Raw genomic sequence first — 23,734 nt, 5'->3', positions numbered from 1 at the left:
TACTTCCCTTCTCATCTTCATTCTTCTTTGTATTTACGTGAAATGATAATATTTACACACTGAAAATACTGCCCTTGATGTTTGTTCTAAACTGTGCCATAAACAATGAGCATAAACTCAACCATAAACAGTGTTTTAAATTCATTCTGCAGGTCAATATTTCTCTGAATTGAAACTCAGGAGAAAGTGTAGTGCATAAATTGTCTCCCATGCATGGTTTGCCTACGGTTTGCATGAAGTTTTCCTTTGTATGTGCTTCTTGGAGGTCAACCACTGAACCTTAGATTGTCCTTGGTACCCAAGATGTGCAGGGCTAGTTCTGATTAAGACCTGCTAAGTGCATGTTTGACATCTGCTGCACATCTCGCACATATGAAGCAAAGCATGCCACAGACTCCAAAGATTTGACTAGACTATAAAACATCTTTGTCATTTTTGACCAATATGGTGACTGGGTTTTACTGATATTTTTCCTATGTGTATAGTTAGTAACCAAAACCAAGAGAAAACATCATATTTTCTGTTTCATTCGCTGCCATTATTTTTCATATTTCTTTGCAACTTTATAAATGGGTGTGTATAAATTGATCTTGCCTTTATGTATGTGTTATGAAGCGGAGTGTTGTTTATCCAAACAGATTCAACAACAGAAATGTCACACAGAAATGAAACTAATAAGTTTATGCAGATATACACCAGGCATACACATTATTTTTGCATACTGATCTTGTAAAAAGAGAGACATTATAACAAAGGAAAAGGCTAGATCATAGTATGGTAATGTCACCATATTGAAATCTCTGCAGCGTATAGATTATGGTCTATATAAGCATTTTTCATGTCTTATATTGCTACTTCATGCTAGTGAATGCTTAAAGCTCATTTCATTATCTCTGAAATATGCAAAATACAGATCAAATATTTCCAGTACTTTCCTAGTAGACTGATAAACCCCAAACAAAATGCATGCTAATAGCTATTTGTTTGAGCCTTCCCTCTCCATGCTGATAGATTGTTTTAAGAATCCCTTTGTTGCATTCAAACCTGTGAAGTGAAATATGTTTCCCCATTCTCATTTTGATCTTATTTGCATGGTGAAAATAGCAAACAAATAAAACTTTTTAGTAAAGTCCTTTTCCCAGCAGTATTTGGCTGAACACTGTAGACTTCAACAGAATCACAATCTTTGTAATGGAAAAAAGGAGAAAAAAAAAGAAGAGAAAAAAAAAAAAAAAAGAGAAAGTAGTTCAATTTCCCATTCAATTCCCCACCAGGCCAAACTGTTCATCCAAATCTTTATTCCACAACATAATTAAATAATTAGAACATAGGACATATAAGCTACGGTTAAGGGAGGGTGCTCAGCCTGTTTCTAAAGGTAATATCACATGGTAACTGAAGCAGTGATTGAGATTTACTCTGGTATCAGCCTTCCACTCTTGGGAACAACCTTTAAGCCAGGACTTCCATCACCATTAGCTGAGCATGGGCAACCAAGGCTCCAGAGAGCACTTCACTTGATCCACCTCAGTGCAAAGTTGTAAAGGATGATTTAAACCTTCTGCAATTGTTTATTTTACACCATCTGACCTTGCACCGGTGCAGATGAAAAATGCTGACACAATCCCTTGCTTTTCCTTCAATGTGGGGGTAAATACTGCCACATCATGGTGATAACAAGAAATTTAAATCACAGTTTTGTAGTGTTTGTAGTGATTATGTACCTGTTAGACTAAAATGAGGCATATAAGGAAATGGTTTTTTTTACATCAGAGTCTTCTGATGCTTAAGATTCAAAAATTATGTTGAAATTTGATCTCTGACTCCTGAGAAATTGCCTGTAAATAATCTGCCATCAGATTATGATCTAATGTGACAAAGGTTAGAAGCCATTGTTTTGTCTACTATACAGCTGTGACTCAGGAACTGTGGTTTTAAAAAAATATATTAATAATAATAATTCATTTTTTGACATCAGAGAGGATTTATTTTCTTCTTACATATATGGTATATGTTCAGGTTTAAGAGCTTTTAATGATTATTTTCTGTTAGGAAAATCTGCATCCAGTTCTATTTTATAGACGCAGAGGTCATGATTCTGCAAATCACTTAAGCCTGTATTTAAATTTACAAGCCTTAGGGATGTGCTTAAATTCAATGATTAATTATATATTATTACCACATTGCATTCATTATTAAAAATTCCCACTACTGAAGTTAGCTTCAAGATATGACAGGAACACAACAGAAGATTGCACCACTGGGGAGCTAATGCTTAATTAACATAGTGTAGCCGCTAGGGATTGCAAGACTTGCTTTTTAAAAAATAATAATTTTTATAATCTGCAGCAAAATAATGAGAGCTTCACTCCCATAAAAATTTAGTGTGCTTCTAAAAACCTTCCCTATGATTAATACATGTATTAGCCTTTTTCTTTAGGCTGACAAAAACTTGGAAACATGTAGCTAATTCCTAATGATTTTCTACAGTAGTCAAATGTTTTAGTTATCATAAACTTCCGTTTTATCAACTTATATGTTCAATCATTCATTACCAGTCTCATGGCTAACTGAGCTTTCATCACGCATTTAGTTCCCCTTAAAGCTGTTTGCATGCTGCTTACTTCATTTCAGACCAAATTGCTGAAAATGTGTCAGCTTGTGAGAAAATAACTCTGTGCTTACTTCACTGGTATTTTTTTTTAGATAGAAACTCCTTCTTATGTTTGAAATGACTGGGGGTTAGATTCATCAAAAATATCTAAGCAGCTGAGGTAGGACTTAAAAAAAAAAATAAAAGCTACACTTTTTAATTTTGATTTTGATTTTAGGATTTCTTTTCATTTATTTTTCCCTAAGAATTTTAAGCAGCTTTCATACTTTCTCTCAGTAGTCAGAATAATGTTTTTTATTTTATTTATTTATTTATTTTTACTTTTAAGTGTTAGGAGGGAGTAGCCAGTCATCAAAAAGGACATATCTTCATTGCTTGGACCATGTTCTGGTTTCAGTTAATCTCAGTTAATTCAGTTAATGTCAGTCCTGAATAATTCCAGCAAATTAAGTATCAAAACAAAACAAGCCCAGTAATGCACTTGCAATAGATTTAATTTTATTTTTTTTTCTGAGTGAGAAGTTCTGAGATCCTTGGGTGCTAGAAAATCAAAAAGTGACACAGACTGTATTCCTGGTCCAATTAAGACAGCTATCTGCATAGTCCAAATAGGTCTCTGGCCCCAGCTGGTAAATGAATTCCATAAAGAAGTTTAGTTTATTATGGTTATGATCACGACAAACTTAATCCTATAGTACAAATGTGTTTGTACCTGTGTATTCAATCCAGGTAGATTTTGCTTATTGTGCTTCCAAATAGAAGACACAACCTGATTCTTACCAATATCCACTTGTGTAGTTTTCAAGTTTTTTAAAGAGGTAGTAAATTATTTAGGGACACTATTACATTACATGCTGAAAGTGAAGTAGCAGCACATCCATAAATCCACTTTCATAAATCCAATATTAACATGCACTGGAAACATACCTAAGGACTAGAAACACCTATTCACAACCCTACTGAAGCTGGCTCAACACAGTGTGTCACATCAGGCCCATGCTGTATGGATGGATTTTCATACATCAGTCCCTAAACTGGAGTTTTAAGAAACAGTTAATAAGTTATTCTGGCAAAGCTTCATTATTTGTCTTGGGAGAAATCCAGCCAATAGTGTGTAATTTGGTATGTCAGACTCTACTTTCAGGCATCTGAGCTCGAGTCAAGTTGTTGTAGAGAGAGTACATTCACCCATTATAAAAAACATACTCCTCTAGCAATGCTTACACAAACTTAAATCCGGGCTACTATTTTCAGGAGCAGTGTTGAGAGCTTCATTATAGACAGATCATCTAATGATATCACTACCATAAAACAATACAGTAATTAAGTAGGTATGCATGGTGAAGATGCATGCTGGAATAACCTTTAAGATTAAAAAGGCCCAAACATTTCCATCAAGTCTGCTTATTTATTCATTTTTAAGGATCAAAGCACATTTGACTGAAAAAAAAGCTTCTTTTTTTTTTTCTTTTCTTTTTTATTTTTTTCGGTCATGAATAGTATAACCTGGGAGGGGGAAGCTTGTTTCTGCTTTTGCCTTAACAGATTCTTCATCATAAATTTTGTATCACATGTTGAAAACTCAATGAAAAAGAAAATAAACCCCACAAATACCTAGCTAATTCAGGTCTATGTCATTCCTCCAATCAGCATCTTGCTGGAAAGAAAGGAGAAACATGGCATATATCATAGGTGGGTATGATTTTACATACGGTGCAACCTAGAGGGTTAGGGCAGGAGAAGCAATGTCATGACACAAATGTTTTGGTAAACAACACTCCTGCAGTTCACCTACAAAGTCACTGGACACTCAGTGATTCATTCTGCTACTGCTTTGTCTTGCTGCAAGTGCTCAGACTGCTGGCTTTAATAATTATTGACAGGGTCTTCATTGCAAGAATTCTCATTTCTGACAGGAAAATGACAGACGGTAGATGAACGGCGTATTTTTTAGCATGGCACTTTAATTTCCTAATGCCAGGTTCTGTCAGTTGAGTGCTGGAATGCCCACTAACCCAACAATGAAGGGGACTCATGTCCCTCTGCTAACACATTTCTATCATAAGAAAATAAAATGGAAAGCATAGACAAGGATAATTTGGTGTCAGTGCATGATCACCAAGAACCTAGTTCTCATTCCTAAGAAATATTAGGAAAGCAGATGTTTACGACTGTGATTCTTAAGACTAATTCTCTATTAATTTATTTAATATTTTAGAGAAAATGTTTGCATTCACAACTACTATACTTTTCATTGACATTTCCCAAGAAAAACAATTATTTGCGGGGTTGTTTTTTTGTTTTGTTTTGTTTTGTTTTGGGGGGTTGCCTTTGGTTTCACTTATTAGTTGTTTGGGGGGGGGATAGGAGTGTTAATTTATGCAAAATCTTTTCAGGTAGGGATGTGAAAAAAAAAAAATGAGTATACTCCTTAGGAATATAAGATCATATAGGCTATGTACCATAATTAGCAAGAATATAATTGCACAGGGATTTATTTATTGTCAGATAAAATAATTGAAAATCCTATTCTGCTTTGATTATTTATCTACAGATTTGCTCTGGTCTCAAGAAGTATAAAGCCAATCAGCAAAGCATATATAGTGTGTTTATAATGCTTCTGTGAGGTGTTATTTCTGTTGAACAGCTAAGAGTCTGATGCAAAAAGGGGGCTACTTAAAATCCCCCCAGATGCCTGTGGCAGCAGAGGAGCTTGGTCTTCTGTTTTCAAATCTGGCTTCCCAACCACAAGGCTGTCCTTTCATGTAGTGTGCATCTTTTCCATTCTTACAGTGATGATGGGATCAGGCCTAAGTATGTCCACCTTGATAGAGGTTTTGTTATTCCATGGATCACTTGCCTGAGGAAATTACTACTACTATAAGAGCAAATTACTATTTCAGAAAGGAATTCCATCCACTTCCAATGATATTCAAACATTTTCTGGAGGTTTGACAAGCTCTGATTTTGAAATCATTGATCACAAAACTTGTTTATTGTGGTTGCAAGAACCTCTGTGATTAATACAATGTTTAAAAGTGCTCTGCTTCTGCAATTTCAAGTTCTTAGAAGGTGGTTAGAGTGGAAGTCCATTGTATCTTGGCCTGCACAGGTGATACCTGTGTACTGGAAGCTGATGATCATTTTTATTTTGAAATAGTAATGAAAAATAGGAAGACTCTCTCTTTAAACACTATTTGTGCACATTGCTGTAAGGTATTTTCAAGGGTAAGTTTATTGTTTCAATGGTTATACAGACAGAGGAAATGATACACCTCTGACTTCTGTGGTTCATGAATTAGCTAACTATTTTGAAATCTGTTTAAGTTTCTTGTTTAACAGTTCTCTAACAATGACTCAGAATTCCCACATGACTCCATCACGCTCTTTGGCTGTCTCAGAGAATGAAGTTCTCTGTCCACAGACTGTCCTAAATGTGCAAACAACGGACTTTTTTACCTTACCTGTTACAAGAGCAAGACAGGAACTGGAAAAGAGTGTGTTTGCATTAAAAGAGAGGCCACTAATGGATGGTTCTTCTTTAGAAAGATTAAGGAGATGTTCCGATCAGTGAGAGTGAGGACAATATTGTGTTAAATTCAAGAGCGTGGTTCTCTTGATAGGAATGTTTCTTCTGTATTTTTAAGAAGAAACGGTAGTATAAAGCCTAATGTTCTCTCAGCAGTTCCATCAAAGGCTGTATTACCTCTAAGCCCTGTTGCCATGATTATTTAGGATAAAAAAATAAATAAATAAATAAATGTCTTCTGAATTCCTATTTTCCTGTTGAAAAAAATGTTAGTAGCAAACATTTGAACAGTTGGTTCTCTTTTTTTTTTTTTTTTTTTTTTTTGAGACCTGAATATCTTTCAAACCCTGTACCTAAAATCTTGTGGCTTGACTGTCATAGTTGGTATGAAACTAGAAAAAAGCACTCATAACGACTGAAGGCTCAAGTCAGTATTATTTATGTGTGTAGGGTCCATGAGTGTGTACATAGGTAAATATAGGTCTTTACCCACACAGGTGCTGTTTGAAATGCTCTAAGTATGTAAAGTAGTTCCAGCACTGCTTTTTAAAAGACCACAAATACTTTAGCAATGTGCACAATATACAACTTCTTCCTTTAATAGGAAACCAATTATACTAACTAAACCCTCTGTAATATCACTTTTGCCACACATTCAAGTTCACTAATTAGCAAAAATAAGGTAGGCTTCCTAAAGAAAATGGGGTACAGACCTCAAATGTGTTTCTAAAGTCACTGCACCTCACTGCAGTGAATAACCTACTTTTGATCTACCTATTTTTGATCTACATTGATAAATGTTAGTGGTCACTGAGATCAGCGGGAGAAAAGAATGTCCAGTGCCAAAGGCCATGTGTCTTCATGAATTACCCATAAATTTCAGAGCAGTGTTATATCCTTTAGTTTGTTCAGTAGGGAAGATAATCTTGATAATTTTGGAGATTCAGATCATTTTTCAGAAATCTCAAATTGGAAGCTGAAATGGGAGCATCCACATCAGATCATTCTAGCTGTTTTTCACTCTCTCTCCTGCACTGCTAATAACTATCTTAGTTGTTTTAAGGCCTTGCTATGCTGAAAAGGAAAAACTTGGAATTTTATTTGTCCCAAGTCAGTTTGCACCTTTGTTTCTTGGAATTTACTTAGTGTAAAAGTAAAAACAAAGTTGAAGCAACTGGTCATGCAGCAGTTGTTAAAAGACTGCAGAGAATGGGGAATAATTCTGACATCTCTGATCTTGAACGTGCTTTCAATTTATGTCAAAGTTTGATGAACACCAGCATCCATGGTCTTCCATTCACTTTTTGCTGCCATTCACATTTTTGCCACTACCATATAAGAACAAAAGGAGTTTAATTTTCCCTCAGTGTCTCTGCTTCTCCTTACCATTGATTTCTTGTGTCTCACTTCAGCAACTAACATGCTTCACATTCAGTGGTTTTGTTTTTATGTCTGAAGAATTAGACATCTCCTTCCTTAGAGAAGGAGATTCTCCAAGCAAGTAGATAGTCCTTAGAGCCTGAGGTATGGAAGGGACAAGAAAGAAGGTGTTGAAAGCATAAGATTTTCTATTTTTATTTTTTTAATCTGGAAGGGTGAACTGCTTCTGAGGCTTTTTAACTAATATTGTGCATAACAGTAGCCATGTGGTGGTAACTGGCTAATTCCCCAGAACAATTTTTTCTTGCCTTGGATAATATGAACACACACTTAAAGGCCACCAAGTTACAATGGCTTAATATTGAATTCAGTCTTAATGAAGGTGGTTTAAGCAAATGTATTCTACCTCACGATTTGGCCAGTCTAAGGTTGTACACATGGCTTACGTCATAGTTTTAGAACTCCAGATCCTGTGCATCAGTGTCATTACAGAGAGAGCTCCTGAACTGTAATTTGTCTTACTCCAATTGAAATCACTGCCATTGTTCAGATGATTAAATGCCTGAAAGCCCAAGCCTTTTCAACAAAGTCATCATTCTCTTTTTTCACTAAGGAGGGTTAAGGAGATGGGTTGAAACTTGGATCCTTCCCCACAGCGATATTCTGAAATATGTAAGGCAGGTGAAGCACAGCAACATAACTGAAGCTTCAGAGCTCCAAATTATTTAAACCCAAAGTAGCTACACCAATGCTGAGCTTTGCTGGCTGACCAGACTAAGACCTGTCTATAATGCTTGAATGTCCACTTTTTCTGCCTGACTGTGACAATAAACACACTGCAGGTTTTACTTGTTTATGTGTTTTAAAGATTATGAGGCATAAACTAATCATATTCTCAGATGTTTAATGGCTGGATTTGGGCATACATAGACACAGACACAGACACAGATTTCTAGGTTGGAAGAGACCTCAAGATCATCGAGTCCAACCTCCGACGTAACCCTAAGTACTCCACTAAACCATATCGCTAAGCTCTACATCTAAACGTCTTTTAAAGACCTCCAGGGATGGTGACTCCACCACCTCCCTGGGCAGCCCGTTCCAATGCTTAATAACCCTTTCGGTAAAGAAGTACTTCCTAACATCCAACCTAAAACTCCCCTGTCGCAACTTTCGCCCATTCCCCCTCGTCCTGTCACCAGGCACGTGGGAGAATAGACCAACCCCCACCTCACTACAGCCTCCTTTAAGGTAACTGTAGAGAGTGATAAGGTCGCCCCTGAGCCTCCTCTTCTCCAGGCTGAACAAGCCCAGCTCCCTCAGCCGCTCCTCATAAGACTTGTTCTCCAGACCCCTCACCAGCTTGGTCGCCCTTCTCTGGACTCGCTCGAGCACATCCATGTCCTTCTTGTAGCGAGGGGCCCAAAACTGAACACAGTACTCAAGGTGCAGCCTCACCAGAGCCGAGTACAGGGGCACAATCACTTCCCTAGACCTGCTGGCCACACTGCTTCTTATACAGGCCAGGATGCTGTTGGCCTTCTTGGCCACCTGAGCACACTGCTGGTTCATATTCAGCTGACTATCAACCAATACTCCCAGGTCCTTCTCGGCCAGGCAGCTTTCCAACCACTCATCTCCCAGCCTGTAGCTCTGCTTGGGGTTGTTGCACCCCAGGTGCAGGACCCGGCACTTGGCCTTGTTGAACTTCATACAGTTGACCTCAGCCCATCGCTCCAGCCTATCCAGATCCTCCTGCAGAGCCTTCCTGCCCTCGAGCAGATCGACACACGCACTTAGCTGGGTGTCATCTGCAGACTTACTGAGGGTGCACTGGACGCCCTCATCCAGATCATCGATAAAGATATTAAAGAGGACCGGCCCCAGTACCGAGCCCTGGGGGACACCACTTGTGACCAGCCTCCAACCAGATTTGACTCCATTCACCACAACTCTCTGGGCCCGGCTATCCAGCCAGTTTCTAACCCAGCGAAGCGTACGCCAGTCCAAGCCCCGAGCAGCCAGTTTCTTGAGGAGAATGTTGTGGGGAACGGTGTCAAAAGCCTTACTGAGGTCAAGGTAAACCACATCCACAGCCCTTCCCTCATCCACCAAGCGCGTCACTTTGTCATAGAAGGAGATCAGGTTCGTCAAGCAGGACCTGCCTTTCATAAACCCATGCTGACTGGGCCTGATCGCCTGCTTGCCCTGCAAGTGCCGCGTGATGACCCTCAAGATAATCTGCTCCATGAGCTTTCCTGGCACTGAGGTCAAACTGACAGGCCTATAGTTCCCCGGGTCTGCCCTCCGGCCCTTCTTATAGATGGGCGTCACATTGGCTAGCCGCCAGTCAACTGGGACCTCCCCCGATAGCCAGGAAATAGTCATTGTTTCAAGCAGTAAACCTAAATTCAAAACCATTTAAGAATCTTGTTTGATGTGGTACATTTTTCTCACTAAACACACTATTGTCTCCTACCCTGAAGTTATGTTAATGCACCTCCATCAGAATTATTCCATTGTGCATGACATTAAATTATATTCTAGAGTCAGTGAGAATAAGCTATCATGTGGAAGTAGAATCTCAGAGTTAATACAGAAGAAGGATGAGGACACATAATTTTGAAGTTAGATTTCATTTGAAGTCTATTTTTTGATGGAAGTATTCTACCCTTTACTACCTGTTTTCTTCTCTAGAACACAGCTAAACTTTAAACTTTACCTCTTTACTTTTTGACCTTTGATTATAAATAATTGCTTTCTCTATCCTTGCATGACCACCCTATCTATGTTAGCAAAGTCAAGAATGAACAAGGTAGAGTTGACTTTTGTCTCTCTTTATCCACTCTGTTTCATCTTCAAGCTTCAGTTCCGGAAAAAAATTATTGGCCAAGAAGTTTCAGTTTTAATTAATTTTTGTTAAACATCTATTTTCAACTGCATCTATAGTCTGCAAACAGTAATCTGGTCTCATCCTCTGTAGAAGAAGTAGAGGTTTCCTCAAAGACATACAATTTCCATGTCAGTTTTATTTATTTATTTATTTATTTATTTTACTTGCCATGCGAGCTTTCAGTTTCAGTGATTAGATCTATCTTTGGTGGAAATAAAATGTACACTCATGGAGAAATTTTTTTCCACATGTTCTTTGTGTGTTGAATCTTTTAAATACATAGGACACTCTTGTGAGAATTCCTGCATAAACAAGTCTGAAGTTCATTACCTTTCATAGATTCATAGACACAAAAAGTGAAAATCAAAAAAAAAAAAATCTACTGAACTGTGCGATATGCTCCTACTCAGAACACACACAAAAAAAAAATAAAATAAAATAAAATAAAATAACCTCCTACATGTTAAACTGATGGAAGAGCCCTCAAAGAATAAGAGACCATAAATAAATAAATAAAAATAAAAATCTACCGCCCAATGAAGTCAATTGATCCAAAGTGTTTGAACAAAGACTGAAAAGGTGATGTAACACTTTGCCTCACTTATCCAAACTTGTTTTCAATTTATTCCCATGTGTCAGAAGATGAACCTAGAATACCTCAGACCCCTTAGAGATATCAGAAGAAAGTTTTTTAGTTTGGTGGTTTCAGGAGTATAAAGTAGAACTATAGATAACTAGGCTAAGACATCTTCAAAATATGACTAGACTAGGACTTTTGGACTTGTTTTCAATTGCAGAGTAGAGAAACAGCAATGCCTTTTTACTGAGAGCACAACAATGGTTGTACATTTAGAAAGGCAGCATGGGATCCAACTGTTAATAGGCTAATCATATTGGTCTCCTTCTGTAGTCAGTAGAGATCTACCCAGTTCATTGAATAAGGTCCTTGGTTACCACTCATTTCATTATAAACAAGATGTTTAAAAGAGGTCAGACAAATCTCATTTTATGGTCTGTTTCTCACCACTGACTGCAAAGTGAGTATGGGATGACAGGGTTAGAGGCAGATATCTATATTATAAACTGCGAAAGTTACATGAGATGAAACTAAATAACAACTTTGCTGAGAAACATCCATGCTTTTTATTCTGTCTGAATGAGAGAAGTGAATGAGTCTACTTGCATGCAGTGGATTAGTGCCCACATTCACTGCAGCAGGGTGGAATCGTACAGTCTTTGTTTTCTGCTCACATCTGATCTGTAAATACAGGATTTCTGTAAAGGTAGCTTGAGTTTTGACCAGTAAACAAGTCAAAGTGCAAGAAATCCTTAGCTATTGAGTAGCAAGGAAAGGATTTCCCACAACCTATAGCAATATCAGACATAAATATTAGATGGTATAGCTGCATTTTTCAGTTTTTCCACTCTCTCTCCCATACAATCTTTCAACTTTCACTTTGGTTAACTTTTTACTGTATTTTCAGCAGTTATTTCAGTGGTTTGTTTCTACATTTCTTCCCTACTGCTACATATTTTAATTTTCTTTTTCAGTGACCAGGTTGCCAATCCTATTTGGAGTAAGGTTACGTAGAATTATTTGAGCAGGGTGCACAAAGGTTCTTAATGAGGCACAGAATTAAATTCTGTTAATCAAATTCTACCTTCGTTACGTTTTCCCAGAGGCTCTACCTTCAGCATATTCAGAGACGACCCTCAAACTTTGCCTTCCCCCATGTGCTATTAATGACCAAAACCCAGAGCCCTGATTTTTCATTATGTATCTACAAGGACTTGGTAAAAATGCATAATGTCACTCCCCTGAAAAAACATACTTATTTTACTTCTCTTAAGCATCTCTGAGAAACCTACAAAGTCTTTAGGATTGAATTGCAACTACTTTTGCCTCAAATTTGTGAACTCTCTCATTTGCATTAACTTGCTAGACATAAGGTGTTCAGTCTGACAAGATGGTCTTCAGCCACAACATACATCACTCATTTCATCCTGGGAATGTTTAACTTTTTCTTTCCCCTTCCACCCTAGCACCCTCCCTCTTCCTCCCAGATGCAGCTGCAGTCCATGCACAGGACACATGCGGTGAGACTCAGCTTGTTTGCCTTTAGCTGTCTAAAGTCTCGTATTTAATCTAAGCAGTCTAGTTGTTGTCTATGGTCAAAATGAGAGACCAGGGCACCTCTCCATAAGACAATGCATCCCGTATGTCCTAGATGCCTCTGTTGCATAGATTAGACCAACCTCTGGAAGTGCCTGTTTCTTTCCATGATTGAGTGAGTTAAAGATGGTAGTTCAGTTTAAATTCTTCTTAGATGCATATAGTTAGACGTGACCAGTTCCATTTTGTGTGTGCCTACAGAAATCTGAGGCTTCTGCCCTAATTAATGTAATGTTTTGATATCCATAATCTCATTTATATTATTTTTCTCTTATTTAGTTATTTTTCCTCCTTTTCATTTCTTTCTGATTCGTGCCTCCTCTGTCTTTTCTCTCTTTCTCCATTTCTTTGTATTAATGTTTCAACTTTGCTTGAAAATAAATTAATAAATAATGATAATAATAGCAAAGTGAAAAGAAAAAGGAAGAAAACTCCTGTCAATCCTGTAATCTGAAGATTTTAAATGACTTTAAAATATCTAACATCAGGGAGATGATTAGGTAAATTAGATATGATGGCAGAAAAATGTTAACAGCATGCTAAAAAAGCAGCATTTTCCTCAGAAATGCTAAAGTTTTCCATCATAAGGCAATGTATGAGCCTACCCTCATTCACTGTAGAGTAGAGGTTATTTCTTAGTTTTTTTTAGAACAAGTCTTACCTTTTTGATAATTATATCAGAAAAACAAATGCTGTCATATTAGTTCTATTCGCTATAATGAAAGTCAGTCCTTGCCAAATAATACAGGGCATAATCAGTAAAGGAACGAGTTATAATCAGTGAAGATTTTTTTTTTCCAGATTGCCTGTGCAACATCAAGCATGTCAGTGAAGAAAACAAGCTGCTACTACACCCCATAACTAAGATTCTTAAAAGTGATTATTGATTTTTAGATAGTTCATTTTCAGATTATGTACCTTAAAATGCCTTCATAATCACTGTTTTTCAGCACAAGCTGGGCAGCCCTCTTGTGGTAAAAGTTCTGATAATTTTCTGCTGTTTCAACTCAGGTGATCCAAGAATGAGACACTCAAAATCCAGTCACTTTTGAAAGTCTCAGCCACTGTAAAAAGGAACTTTCTCTGAAGTTCTCTAAAACTTTCATCCCTGTTTTTAATCAGTATTAAATATCAATTAAAGCACAACTCAGTTCTGTAAAAGACAGAGGTAGTGCAAAATTTTATCACAGAAATGATTCTGTAAAATGAACAGTCATTTTCATATTTACTTCAACTTCACACAAGAAAAGAGATATTTTTTCTTTTTACAAGTTGAAACGTGGTTTTTTTTTTCTGTCTGCTGGATGTTTGCATTCCACAACACTGTAATTTTTCCAGCTCTTAAGCTATAGTCTCTATAGTCTGTAATAGAAATGTAAGTTTTTGATTAACCCACAGGGGAAAAAAAAAAAAAAGGCAATCCCATTAAATGGGATTGGCTTAAAAGTGTTAACAGTAGGGAGAAATTTAATCTGTTTTCAACTTTATTATACTGTTAAAGTTATGAAGTGTTTCTTCCATCTATGACTAGATGAACACAAATCATAGACAATGCATATTAGCAGAGAAACAGAAGCAACTTTTGATTCATTTTCCAGGTAATTGCTTTAAAAATATATATATAAATAAATAAAAAATCAGAGTATCCTTTAGAGTCAACAAAGATTTAGTCAGGATAGTTATTGGAGTTTTCTATTCAACCCATCCTAAAGTGGACATCTAAAATAGATCAGATATACCCTGACCAACAAGTATGTACTTCTCACTTGACCATCCCTCTGATGATTCCCAATGGACCAATTCATGTCCAGTTTACTTAGACATCAGTATTGTAAATATCCAAGCTTCACTGAGGTGAATTCCACCAAAATAACCATGTGTTGAAAACAAAACAAAACAAAAATCAAACAGAAATCCCCCCCATATACCTCAACAACAAATTCCCATTTTTAATTCTCATGGTTTATTTTTTTAAGTCTGACATAGCAGATACAACATATCTATCCCTCAGATCCTTCAAAATGCTTTCCCATGCTGTTTCAAGATTACTATTCTTAACAGCTAATTTGGATTAGCCTCTGTGTGGTTGATTTTAAATATACACTTCCCATTCTCTATTGCTCCTTCTAGAGTACAACATGTAGGGATCACAGTTCTGGTCTAACGTATATGAGCCTGCTGCTTATACAACCCCACTGGTCTTAGTGTGCTGGACAAAAAATAACATGTATCTCTGAATTAGCATTGAGACATAGTTTCTATACTGAACTCCCTTCTTCATGCATCAAGGAAACTGGGCAAAGAAGTGCTTTGGTGTCCTTAGTTGTAATCTTCATTAGAAAGAAGGGATTTACACCACCTTGGGTACTTACACATGAAAATGAAGAACATCTGATCCAACTTCACCTTAGATTAATTTCCATCCTACAAGTTTATGTTACTATTTAATTGTTCTCCACAAGTGTGCAGTCAACTTTCATTTAGTATATTGTTCTGTTACCCTCTGTACACTACCAGACTGCAAAAGTCATGTGTATTTTGGATGCGTAAAACTGCCCGCCTGCCTCCAGGTTGTTTGATCTTTGGTTTGTCTGTGAATTGACACATCCCAGTTGCCAGTGACACCCAATGCATTTTATTTTTATTTTATTTCTTTATTTTTGCTTCAGTCAAGCAGCTGATTTGTGTTGTAACTTCATTCTGTCATGTCCGCTTTCCATCTTTGTGATGTGTCTCATGAAATGTGTTGAAAGTGACCTACCTTGGCCTGTTCACAATATGCTGAAAAAAATGCTAATCTTGTCATATTTAGCAGCTGCGTTCAGAAATGCTACTGTAAGCCTAAGAGGGCTAACCAGCACTCTTGCAAGATGTCAGAACTATCAACCATTACCCTGTAAGTGTACGCGATCCTGTAACATTACTGTGTTTGTATGAAGCATGTTGCAAGTAAATGATTTAATATTAGCAGAGGGGTAGTAACGGAAGAGCAAGCATTCATTTAGTTCTTGTTGCATGTAGAATTTTTTGTTGTTCTGTGCTTTTGCTGATGCACCTTGATCAAGGATTTAAAGGCTTTTTTTTTTTTTTTGAAATTTCGTAATTATCACTGATGCTATTTATGGTTTTGGATAGTGTCTCTATAGAAACTATTAATAGCTACTCTTTATTATACAACAAAGTGGTGTTCTCTGGTCATTCTAAGAGGAAATGTTTCACCTGAAAGTTTGCTATAACAGTAGGGGTAGGGTAGGGCAGGATTGTGAATTGGACATTCAGTTGGTGTACAAGTCTGTTGAATTGAGTGAGGTTTGTCAGTATACATGAAGGGATGAGGAAAAGTACACATGAAGGGATGAGTTAAAATTTGTCTTTTTGTTTAGAGACAAGAACTAATATTGTTCTCACAGTGCATCTCACTCTCTGTTACTTGTGCAAGAAGCCCACGGGATTCGTTTAGATGAGACATGTACCTTTCAGAAATCTTATACTCTATACTTTCTGATGAACATCCCCTTTAATTATATAGCAGGCTTATGAGTGCAAATCAACACTCTCAGGGATCTCCGGCTGCACTGATCCACAAGTACAGCATTTTGCTGAAGAATAGTATTTGCTGACATCATTAAGGAAAACAAATTGTTTAGTAACTTACAGCTCTGTATTTTGCTATGTCTTTTTACTAACAAAACCCATTTTAAGCATGAATATAAGCTTCCCCTGTTTGTGATTCTACATCTCCTCAAGGTATTTAAAAAATAGATCACTGACAATGCTCAAAAGATTCAGTCAACAGACAGATGTCATGCAAAAACAGGTGGAAAGAATAGAGACTAGCAGAGAGGCAGGCAGCAGGTCCATTTTCTGCATGGAAAGAAGCCTGAAGTCTAAGAAAAGTAGTGGCAAAACTAGGATGTACATTTAGGAGGAGATACTTTTAAATATGAGGTTCTCCTCTTAACCTATAGCCTGATGCAATATAGAGTTCATGTTGGGCCTTTGCAAGGAAACAGACTTCATATTAAGTGCAGTACTTCACAAAGACGGAGGACTGACAGCTGCCAAAGGTGGAATTCTCTACTTAGTCAATGGCAGGGAGAGTTCAGCCTAAACAGGAGGCCATAAAAATTATACACTTCTCCCCCCAAAAAAATTAAACTGTACTTTTTGTGCCAGAAATGAAAATCTCAGTAAGCCTCCACTGCTTTTCAAGCCGTTAGTCTGAAGACATGATTTACGCATGGGAAAATAAAGACATAATCAATTATTGTTTCTAGGTCTTGCCTCAAGTCTTCCAAAGTCCTACAGACCTATTTAAGCTTCCAGATAAGATATGTACCTGTCAGAGAGACTACAGACATTCACGAAAGTCGGGTTAACATGTTAGCATCCTTCAGATAAAATAGATTCTCTGGTTTATTAAACAGGAGATCTAATAAGCATATTACTGATGGTGACATCCTTTATCTTCATGGTTTGCTGTATATCTTTCTATTTGAAATATTGTCATTAAAACTTTTTGCACATATTCATCATCGAGTTAGGACCAAAGAGATGGAATTCCTCTGATCTAAACTTTACAAGTCTTTTATCACAATTTATGTCACAAACCTAGTCTAAATCCCCTTTACAGTCAATAGTGAAACATGGAGATGATATTTAAAGGACTTAGGGAGAGACAATTCATCTTCATACATAAGTGCCTGTTACTCTTTATTGACAATAAAGGGAAAACATAACAACTACTTTCCTCAAAGCCTGTGGTTTTGAAGGTCTTTTGCATCATTTGACGGTCTGTGATAGTCCCCAAAAAGTTGAATGATAAAAGTCTCTAAGCACAAGGCAACAAACTGTTTGCCAGAGTACAAGTTATTGTGTATTTTATCCTTACCTTAATAGCACAGTGCTATAAAATCTGTCAAATCTTATGTAAATTCACATATTTATTTTTTTTTTGAGCTACACAACTCTGCAGTTAGTCCAATAGAAGCAGCTATAGTCCCAGGAGAAAAGGTTCAAGACACTGTTTCAGTAGGGATATCTGGAACTAACGGGAGAGTAAGCTCTAAGCTACAGTTTTCACCTCTATCTCAAAGACAGAAAAAAAAAAAAAAAGAGTGACAACCACAAATTTCCTCAATCACTTCTTGAGCTTCATGTCACCTGGTGTAGAAGACCCATGTTTTTTGATGGCTGCCTTCATTTTCTGAAAATAGCATCCTCACATATCCAGAGCAGATTTTCTTACAGTTATATCTGCAGATTGTGAATCTAGAGATATATCTTTGCTGTCACATTCAAAGAAGCTGGAAGAACCTATTTAGACCATTTAGAACTCGTTGGTGCTTGTTGCCTGTAACAGCATCTCTCTCTCTCTCTTTCTCTATTTCATTTGAGCAGTAGTTACTGCATTTGTTTAGATAATAGCATAAATTTGTCTTCTAGAATCATGTTTTAAAATGCAGAATATGATCACACTAGAACATTTAGTAGAAATTGCTTGGAATTCTATTCAGCAATGCAATATGATGTGTATTTTCATTCCCAGTTCAAGCCTGGTTGTGTCCCATGTAATATGCACAGACATTTCAGGAGTCCCCTGTGTAAGTGTGCATGTGCAATGGCAAAATAGACACGGTTGCTCCAGAGACAGGTCAAAGTTAGATGACCTTTCTACTTTCTGTTACATTTACTATAAGGATGTCTTTCTATAACTTCACTTGGTTAAGGAAACACATTCAGGAACAAGGAAAAATAAGAGACACCATTACCTGTGTCTTTTTGGACTAACTTTATGGAAAGTTCATATTCTATTGGAATGTGCATTCCATACTATTGGAATCTGATTCTGTAGTTGTTTTTAAAGAAAATGACAGATGGAAGATAGAATGCCAGCCTCTTATATATATGTGTGTGTATATATATATATATACACTTTTTTATTTTATTATTATTATTGTTTTACACTTTTTTTTCTTTTTTTTGGTAAGTAAACTTGAAATATTCCTTTACCCATTGGAATGTAAGCAAGGTTTTTTCTACACCTTTGGAGAATATACCTCTTCCAAACAGTCTGTTTAAAACTCATTGAGTGATTACTGTCCTCAAAACACTTGGATCTGTCCCCCATGTTCCTTTGTCTGAAAGAATGTGTTAAAAAAAAGAGGATGGCCTTGTCATGCATGGCATCCTCCATGTTGCACTCCTGAGAATTTCACTATATTTTTATCTTTAACATCTTCATTTCACCATTGCACATATACATATCAGTCTCACAGCTGCTGCTTTGTCTTTCTTCCTAATATTTTCAGAAAAACACAGTTCATCATCATCTGCACAGCCATTAGTAATAGCTTAAGTTTTTCTTCCTATTAAAATCTTATTTCCCTCTCTATTGATCTTAATCATATAGAAATTTCAGGATGTGCTACTTCTTACATTTCGTGTATTTTCTTCACGACTCCTATGACACTACTAAAGACAACATCTCAAATAAGTTGATGATGACATTATAATTCAAGATCTTACAAACTAATTTAATGATTAATTAAATATAATTAATGACAGAAAAATGGCTATAGAGAAAATTCTTCATCTTTCCCAAAAGTAATCCCCTATGACTGCAGTGAGGTACACAATTCTAATTCACAATAATATTTGAATCAAAATAGCATTTATCATTTGATTGTTATTGACATTAAACCTGAATAAAAAGCATAACAGAACTTTAGAAATGATACTTATTTCTTCTGTTTACAATCTTAATTTGATTTCTTTGTATCCTACTGGTAGTTGAAGACTGTTAAATTCTTTAGAAACTTTATTTTTTATGGAGATAGCATTATTCTATAATCTTTTCTGCAATATTTGCATTCCTTTTCATCAATCTGTTTGCATACTCATAGAAAAAAAGGACTAGAAGAGACCTTGAAACTTCTTAATCCATTGTACTGGGTCACTCCTGTATAACTTACTTATTTTAGAGGTCACCAAAGATGAAGATTTTGTACTCTCTTTATCAACCCATTTCAAGGTTTTCTTCTTTCTCTAGTTAAAATACTTTTGGCCAGTGTCTAACCTGATATTTTGCAAGAACTATGCTCTGTGATTTGTGGGGTCTTTCACAAAGACTTGAGATTTAGTCTGCACCTGACTAATGAATCATGTGCATTTAGTATCATCTCAAGGCAAAGTCTGTGATGTGTTTATCACCACTAGTGCACAAAGTATGACAGAGGGACATTAGAAATGTGCTGATGTCCCATTTGAACAGTATATGTTCAAAGAGTTCTTGGAGATATTAAATAAGTCTTCATTTTCAGTAAGAAAACCACATAATTTTAAGGATATTATAGAGCATGTAGTAAGCCAATTCAAACTAGTCTGCAATATCCTGCATAGATATAAGGAGACTAAAATTTTGAATTTAAAAACAGCATGGAGCTCTTCCAAAGGTCTTTATGGTTTTATAGATTTCCTTGTCCTCCATCTATTTCCTTATTTAAGAAAATCAGTAACATTTTTTGCTCAGAACAAACCCTCCACTGGAATTAAGCAATTATTTGAGAGGTTTATAATTGTTTTATGGTAGCAGTTTGAATCCCATGCCAAGATTACCTTTCTCACATTTGGCAGTGTAGGAAAAAAAAATGTTTATAATAATATAAATCAAAATAACAGTACAGAGTATAATGTTTTACTAATGTGTTATAATTGTTCTAATATGAAGAAACGGAAGCAAACTACAGTGTGTTTAAAATTACTGTTAGGGAACAAATGGGGATGTTGTATATTTGTTTGTTTAATTATATAGTGTATGTATTTCCTGAAAGGGAAGCAACAAAATAGATTCTGTGTTTTCTTCTTTAATTAAAGCACAAGTTGTTTATTACAAAGCCGCATTAAAGTTCTTTCACTCTATTACAACAGGAGACTGGCTCGCTCTACGCTACTGCTTATCCCCTTGTTTGGAATTCACTACACGGTGTTTGCTTTTTCTCCTGAAAATGTCAGTAAGCGGGAGAGACTAGTGTTTGAATTGGGACTGGGATCTTTCCAGGTGATTATATAGTGAATTCTGCTTTTGTTAAAAAGAAATCTCTATTCATTATAATGACTATGCACGCACAGTTCTCAGACCATGTGTTTATTCATTTATGTATATGCTTTGTGTACAAAGATTTGGGGTTTTGTTTTTTTTATTAAACTCCATCTGTTTTCCAGCATTTCCTGAAGGATTTTTTTTTCCCTCCTGTTTACTTAGGGTTTTGTTGTTGCTGTTCTCTATTGTTTCTTGAATGGGGAGGTAAGACTTTTAATATTTACCCTCCCTCACCCTCACCATTCCAATTTCCATCCTCATCCCATTTCCTTGTAGGACTAACTGTTATTCTAATTTCTCCCTGTAACTCATCATCTACATATTTCCTAATACCTTAGTCTGAATTTCACAATATCTCAACAAAAGGAGGATGTGTGATGTCTTTATCAAAACAAAACATTGGCCTTGCCACAAATGATGGCTCAGATTAATGTTCCCTAACAGAGGTAATTATTTTAAGTGACTCGTTTCCCAGGAGTCCTTCTGGAGTCAACAGAGAGAGAAACACCTTGAAGGAGAGACTCAGACCTTAGCTAATCTGACTCATTCTCTGCAGTTACCTGTATCATCTGATTAACTATAAAAATATCCATAAGAAAGAAGGTTCCTAATTTAGGAATCTTATTTGAGTGTCCAGTACTATGAGGAATGAATCCTGACCAGTCAGGCCAAGTTAGTAAATCACTCAGACTTCTTCTCACAAGATGAAGATTGGGCAACTTTGTGTCACCTGACAAATCCTTTACCTGCAAGTACAGGGTAATGTAGTTTTAATATAGTTTTTTACTGCTTTCAGTAGTAAAGTAAGATCACTCTTATCTTTAATACAGTTCTACTCAATATTGAAGGCCTAGGAAAGATTAAAGTTGTAGAATGACATTCAAGTGTGCTTAGGTGTTGAAATATTAAACAAATAACTGGGGTAACTGTGGGCTGTCTTTGTAACCTAGAGGAAAAACAAAAACAAAACAAAACAAAACAAAAAAACTTCTATAAGGTTCTCTGTCTCACTCAACAGTGGGTATTTAGCACAGGTTAAATGAATTATCTTCCACAGATGTCTGTTAACCTGACTATAAAAAGACTAGTTCCTCACTTAAACTTCTAACTTCTGACTATCCAAATAAATAAATAAATAATAAAAAAGATGAATTGATGAATCATACCCCAAACACTCTATCTTGGTTTCATTCAGTGGGGTTACACTAGTTTATATTGGCCAATTTCGTTCTATAGTATTTTTAAGCACGACAACTGTAGAGGTGATAACAGGGAAAACTTCATCATTGTTCATTTTCTAATTGGAATTCTGACCAGGTATTGCTTTGCTATGGGTGATTTACTCTGCCCATGAGAAAAGGTCATGGGAAAGGAAGGTGTCATAGATGTACATGGATGCAAGAACTGTTGTCTACTGAGAGGTGAGCTGAAAGCAGAAGGCGAAGTTTTCTCTGGGCTGATCCTAAGTTATCTGTAGTCAGAGACACTGAATCCAGGCTGTTGTTCCCACTGCATGCCTGGCATTCTTCATACACACAGAAGTCACCTCAGATGAAGTATGGAGTTTTTATTGCCATTAAAATTGTTCTGTCAATTTTTTTTTCCTTTTTATTTTTTTCTAAGCTTGATAATTTGTCAGCATGTCCTCGAGCGGCTAAGTACATAAAAAATGACCTTTTGAAGTTTCTCCCTAAAGGTGCAATCAGAAATAAAGAGAAAATGGAGGAGCTGGAAAGTCAACCGGTATTTTGCTGTGGATTTCAAACATCGTCATCCTTCTCTAGCGAGCAGCGGAGTGAACGGGGGGACACAACTCTCCATTCTGAGCAAGAGCAGCTCTCAGATTCGGATGTCCAGCATAAATGCGGAGAATCTAGCGACATGAGCAGCTAAGGAAAACAAATCAATAAACAAGCAAACCAAAAACCACCCCTTTAAAAAGAAAACAAATAAACATAGTTTTGCTGGTGGTATAGGTTTCCTTTCCTTTCCTTTCCTTTCCTTTCCTATTTTTTTCTTTTCCTTTTCCTTTCCTTTTCCTTCCCTTCCCTTCATTTTTCCTTCCCTTTTTCCTTTCCTTTCCTCCAAAACGTCTTTGATGGTTGTAGAGGTGAAAAAGCAAAGGAAGTGTATATATATATCTTTTTAAAAATCACTGTAAATACACAACTGTACTCAAGGCCATTGATGGAAAATATTTAAAAGTTAAAAATAGGCCAAGCCCACCTGCTCAATGATTTACATTTCAGAGCATCTGCAAGTAATCTGTTGTCAGTCAAAAGTAACAAGTAATTGCTGTGCAGTTGTGATTCTTGGTTGCCAAACCGATACTAATCTGTGAATGGACATGAACACTGTAATTTTTCAATTTGGTTTTCATTTTGTTTTGTTTTGGATTTATTTTTTTTTTATACTAGTCAAGTGTATCTTATCCTGTCCCTATCTTTTGGCATGTGAATTTCCAGAGTTTCTTTTTTGAGTCTTAGGATGGAGCTAACATGGGTTGATCATACCAGCAGGTTCAGGAAGAACTCCAGGCAATTAACTTCATGGTTGGATTTAGTCAGATGTACCCAGTGGACTTAAAGAAAATGCTGTGCCAATGTGAAGCTGCATAGCTATCATCAGTCAGCTGGGGGACTCCAGGCAATAGAGATGGGATCAGCTGTCTTTTGCCATACCCAGGGACACTTCTGAGAATGCTTTATGTTCTAGCTAAGCTGTGAATTTTCTAAAAGGGCCATGTAGTTAAGATATATCTATATTTTTGGCATTGATTGATTGGGAGTTGATTGATTGATTGGATTCTTTGAATAATAGAAATAACTGTCTCCTCCTTCCCACCTTAAATGCAAAAGTCAGTTCCAAGATGGTGTTTCCCTCCAGATAACCTTGAACCTCCTGCACCTGCGCCCAAACACAGCATGTTTTGGGGTAGTGCTGTCATATACAATGTGGTGCCTTTGCAACCTGGTTGACTTCTGTGTATTATGACTCTTCCCTGCCAGAGCAAGAGGCACAAGAGAGATCTGGCATGATCGCCT

General features: G+C 36.6%; 1 protein-coding gene across 1 annotated transcript in view; it reads left to right on the top strand.

Moving 5' to 3' along the window:
• The window catches only part of ADCYAP1R1 (ADCYAP receptor type I), a 141,117-nt gene extending 118,542 nt beyond the window's left edge, over nt 1-22,575 (top strand). Inside the window, exons 14-17 of the mRNA XM_050708890.1 lie at nt 15,402-15,485; nt 20,519-20,648; nt 20,853-20,894; nt 22,387-22,575. Coding sequence (XP_050564847.1) covers nt 15,402-15,485; nt 20,519-20,648; nt 20,853-20,894; nt 22,387-22,575 — 445 coding nt within the window. The remainder of the gene's footprint in view (nt 1-15,401; nt 15,486-20,518; nt 20,649-20,852; nt 20,895-22,386) is intronic.
• The last annotated feature ends 1,159 nt before the right edge of the window (nt 22,576-23,734 follow it).

Source organism: Cygnus atratus, chromosome 2 (assembly GCF_013377495.2).
Source record: "Cygnus atratus isolate AKBS03 ecotype Queensland, Australia chromosome 2, CAtr_DNAZoo_HiC_assembly, whole genome shotgun sequence".
Lineage (NCBI taxonomy): Eukaryota > Metazoa > Chordata > Aves > Anseriformes > Anatidae > Cygnus > Cygnus atratus.
The sequence above is the reverse complement of the archived record's forward strand: the minus strand, read 5'-3'. Positions and strand labels throughout refer to the sequence as shown.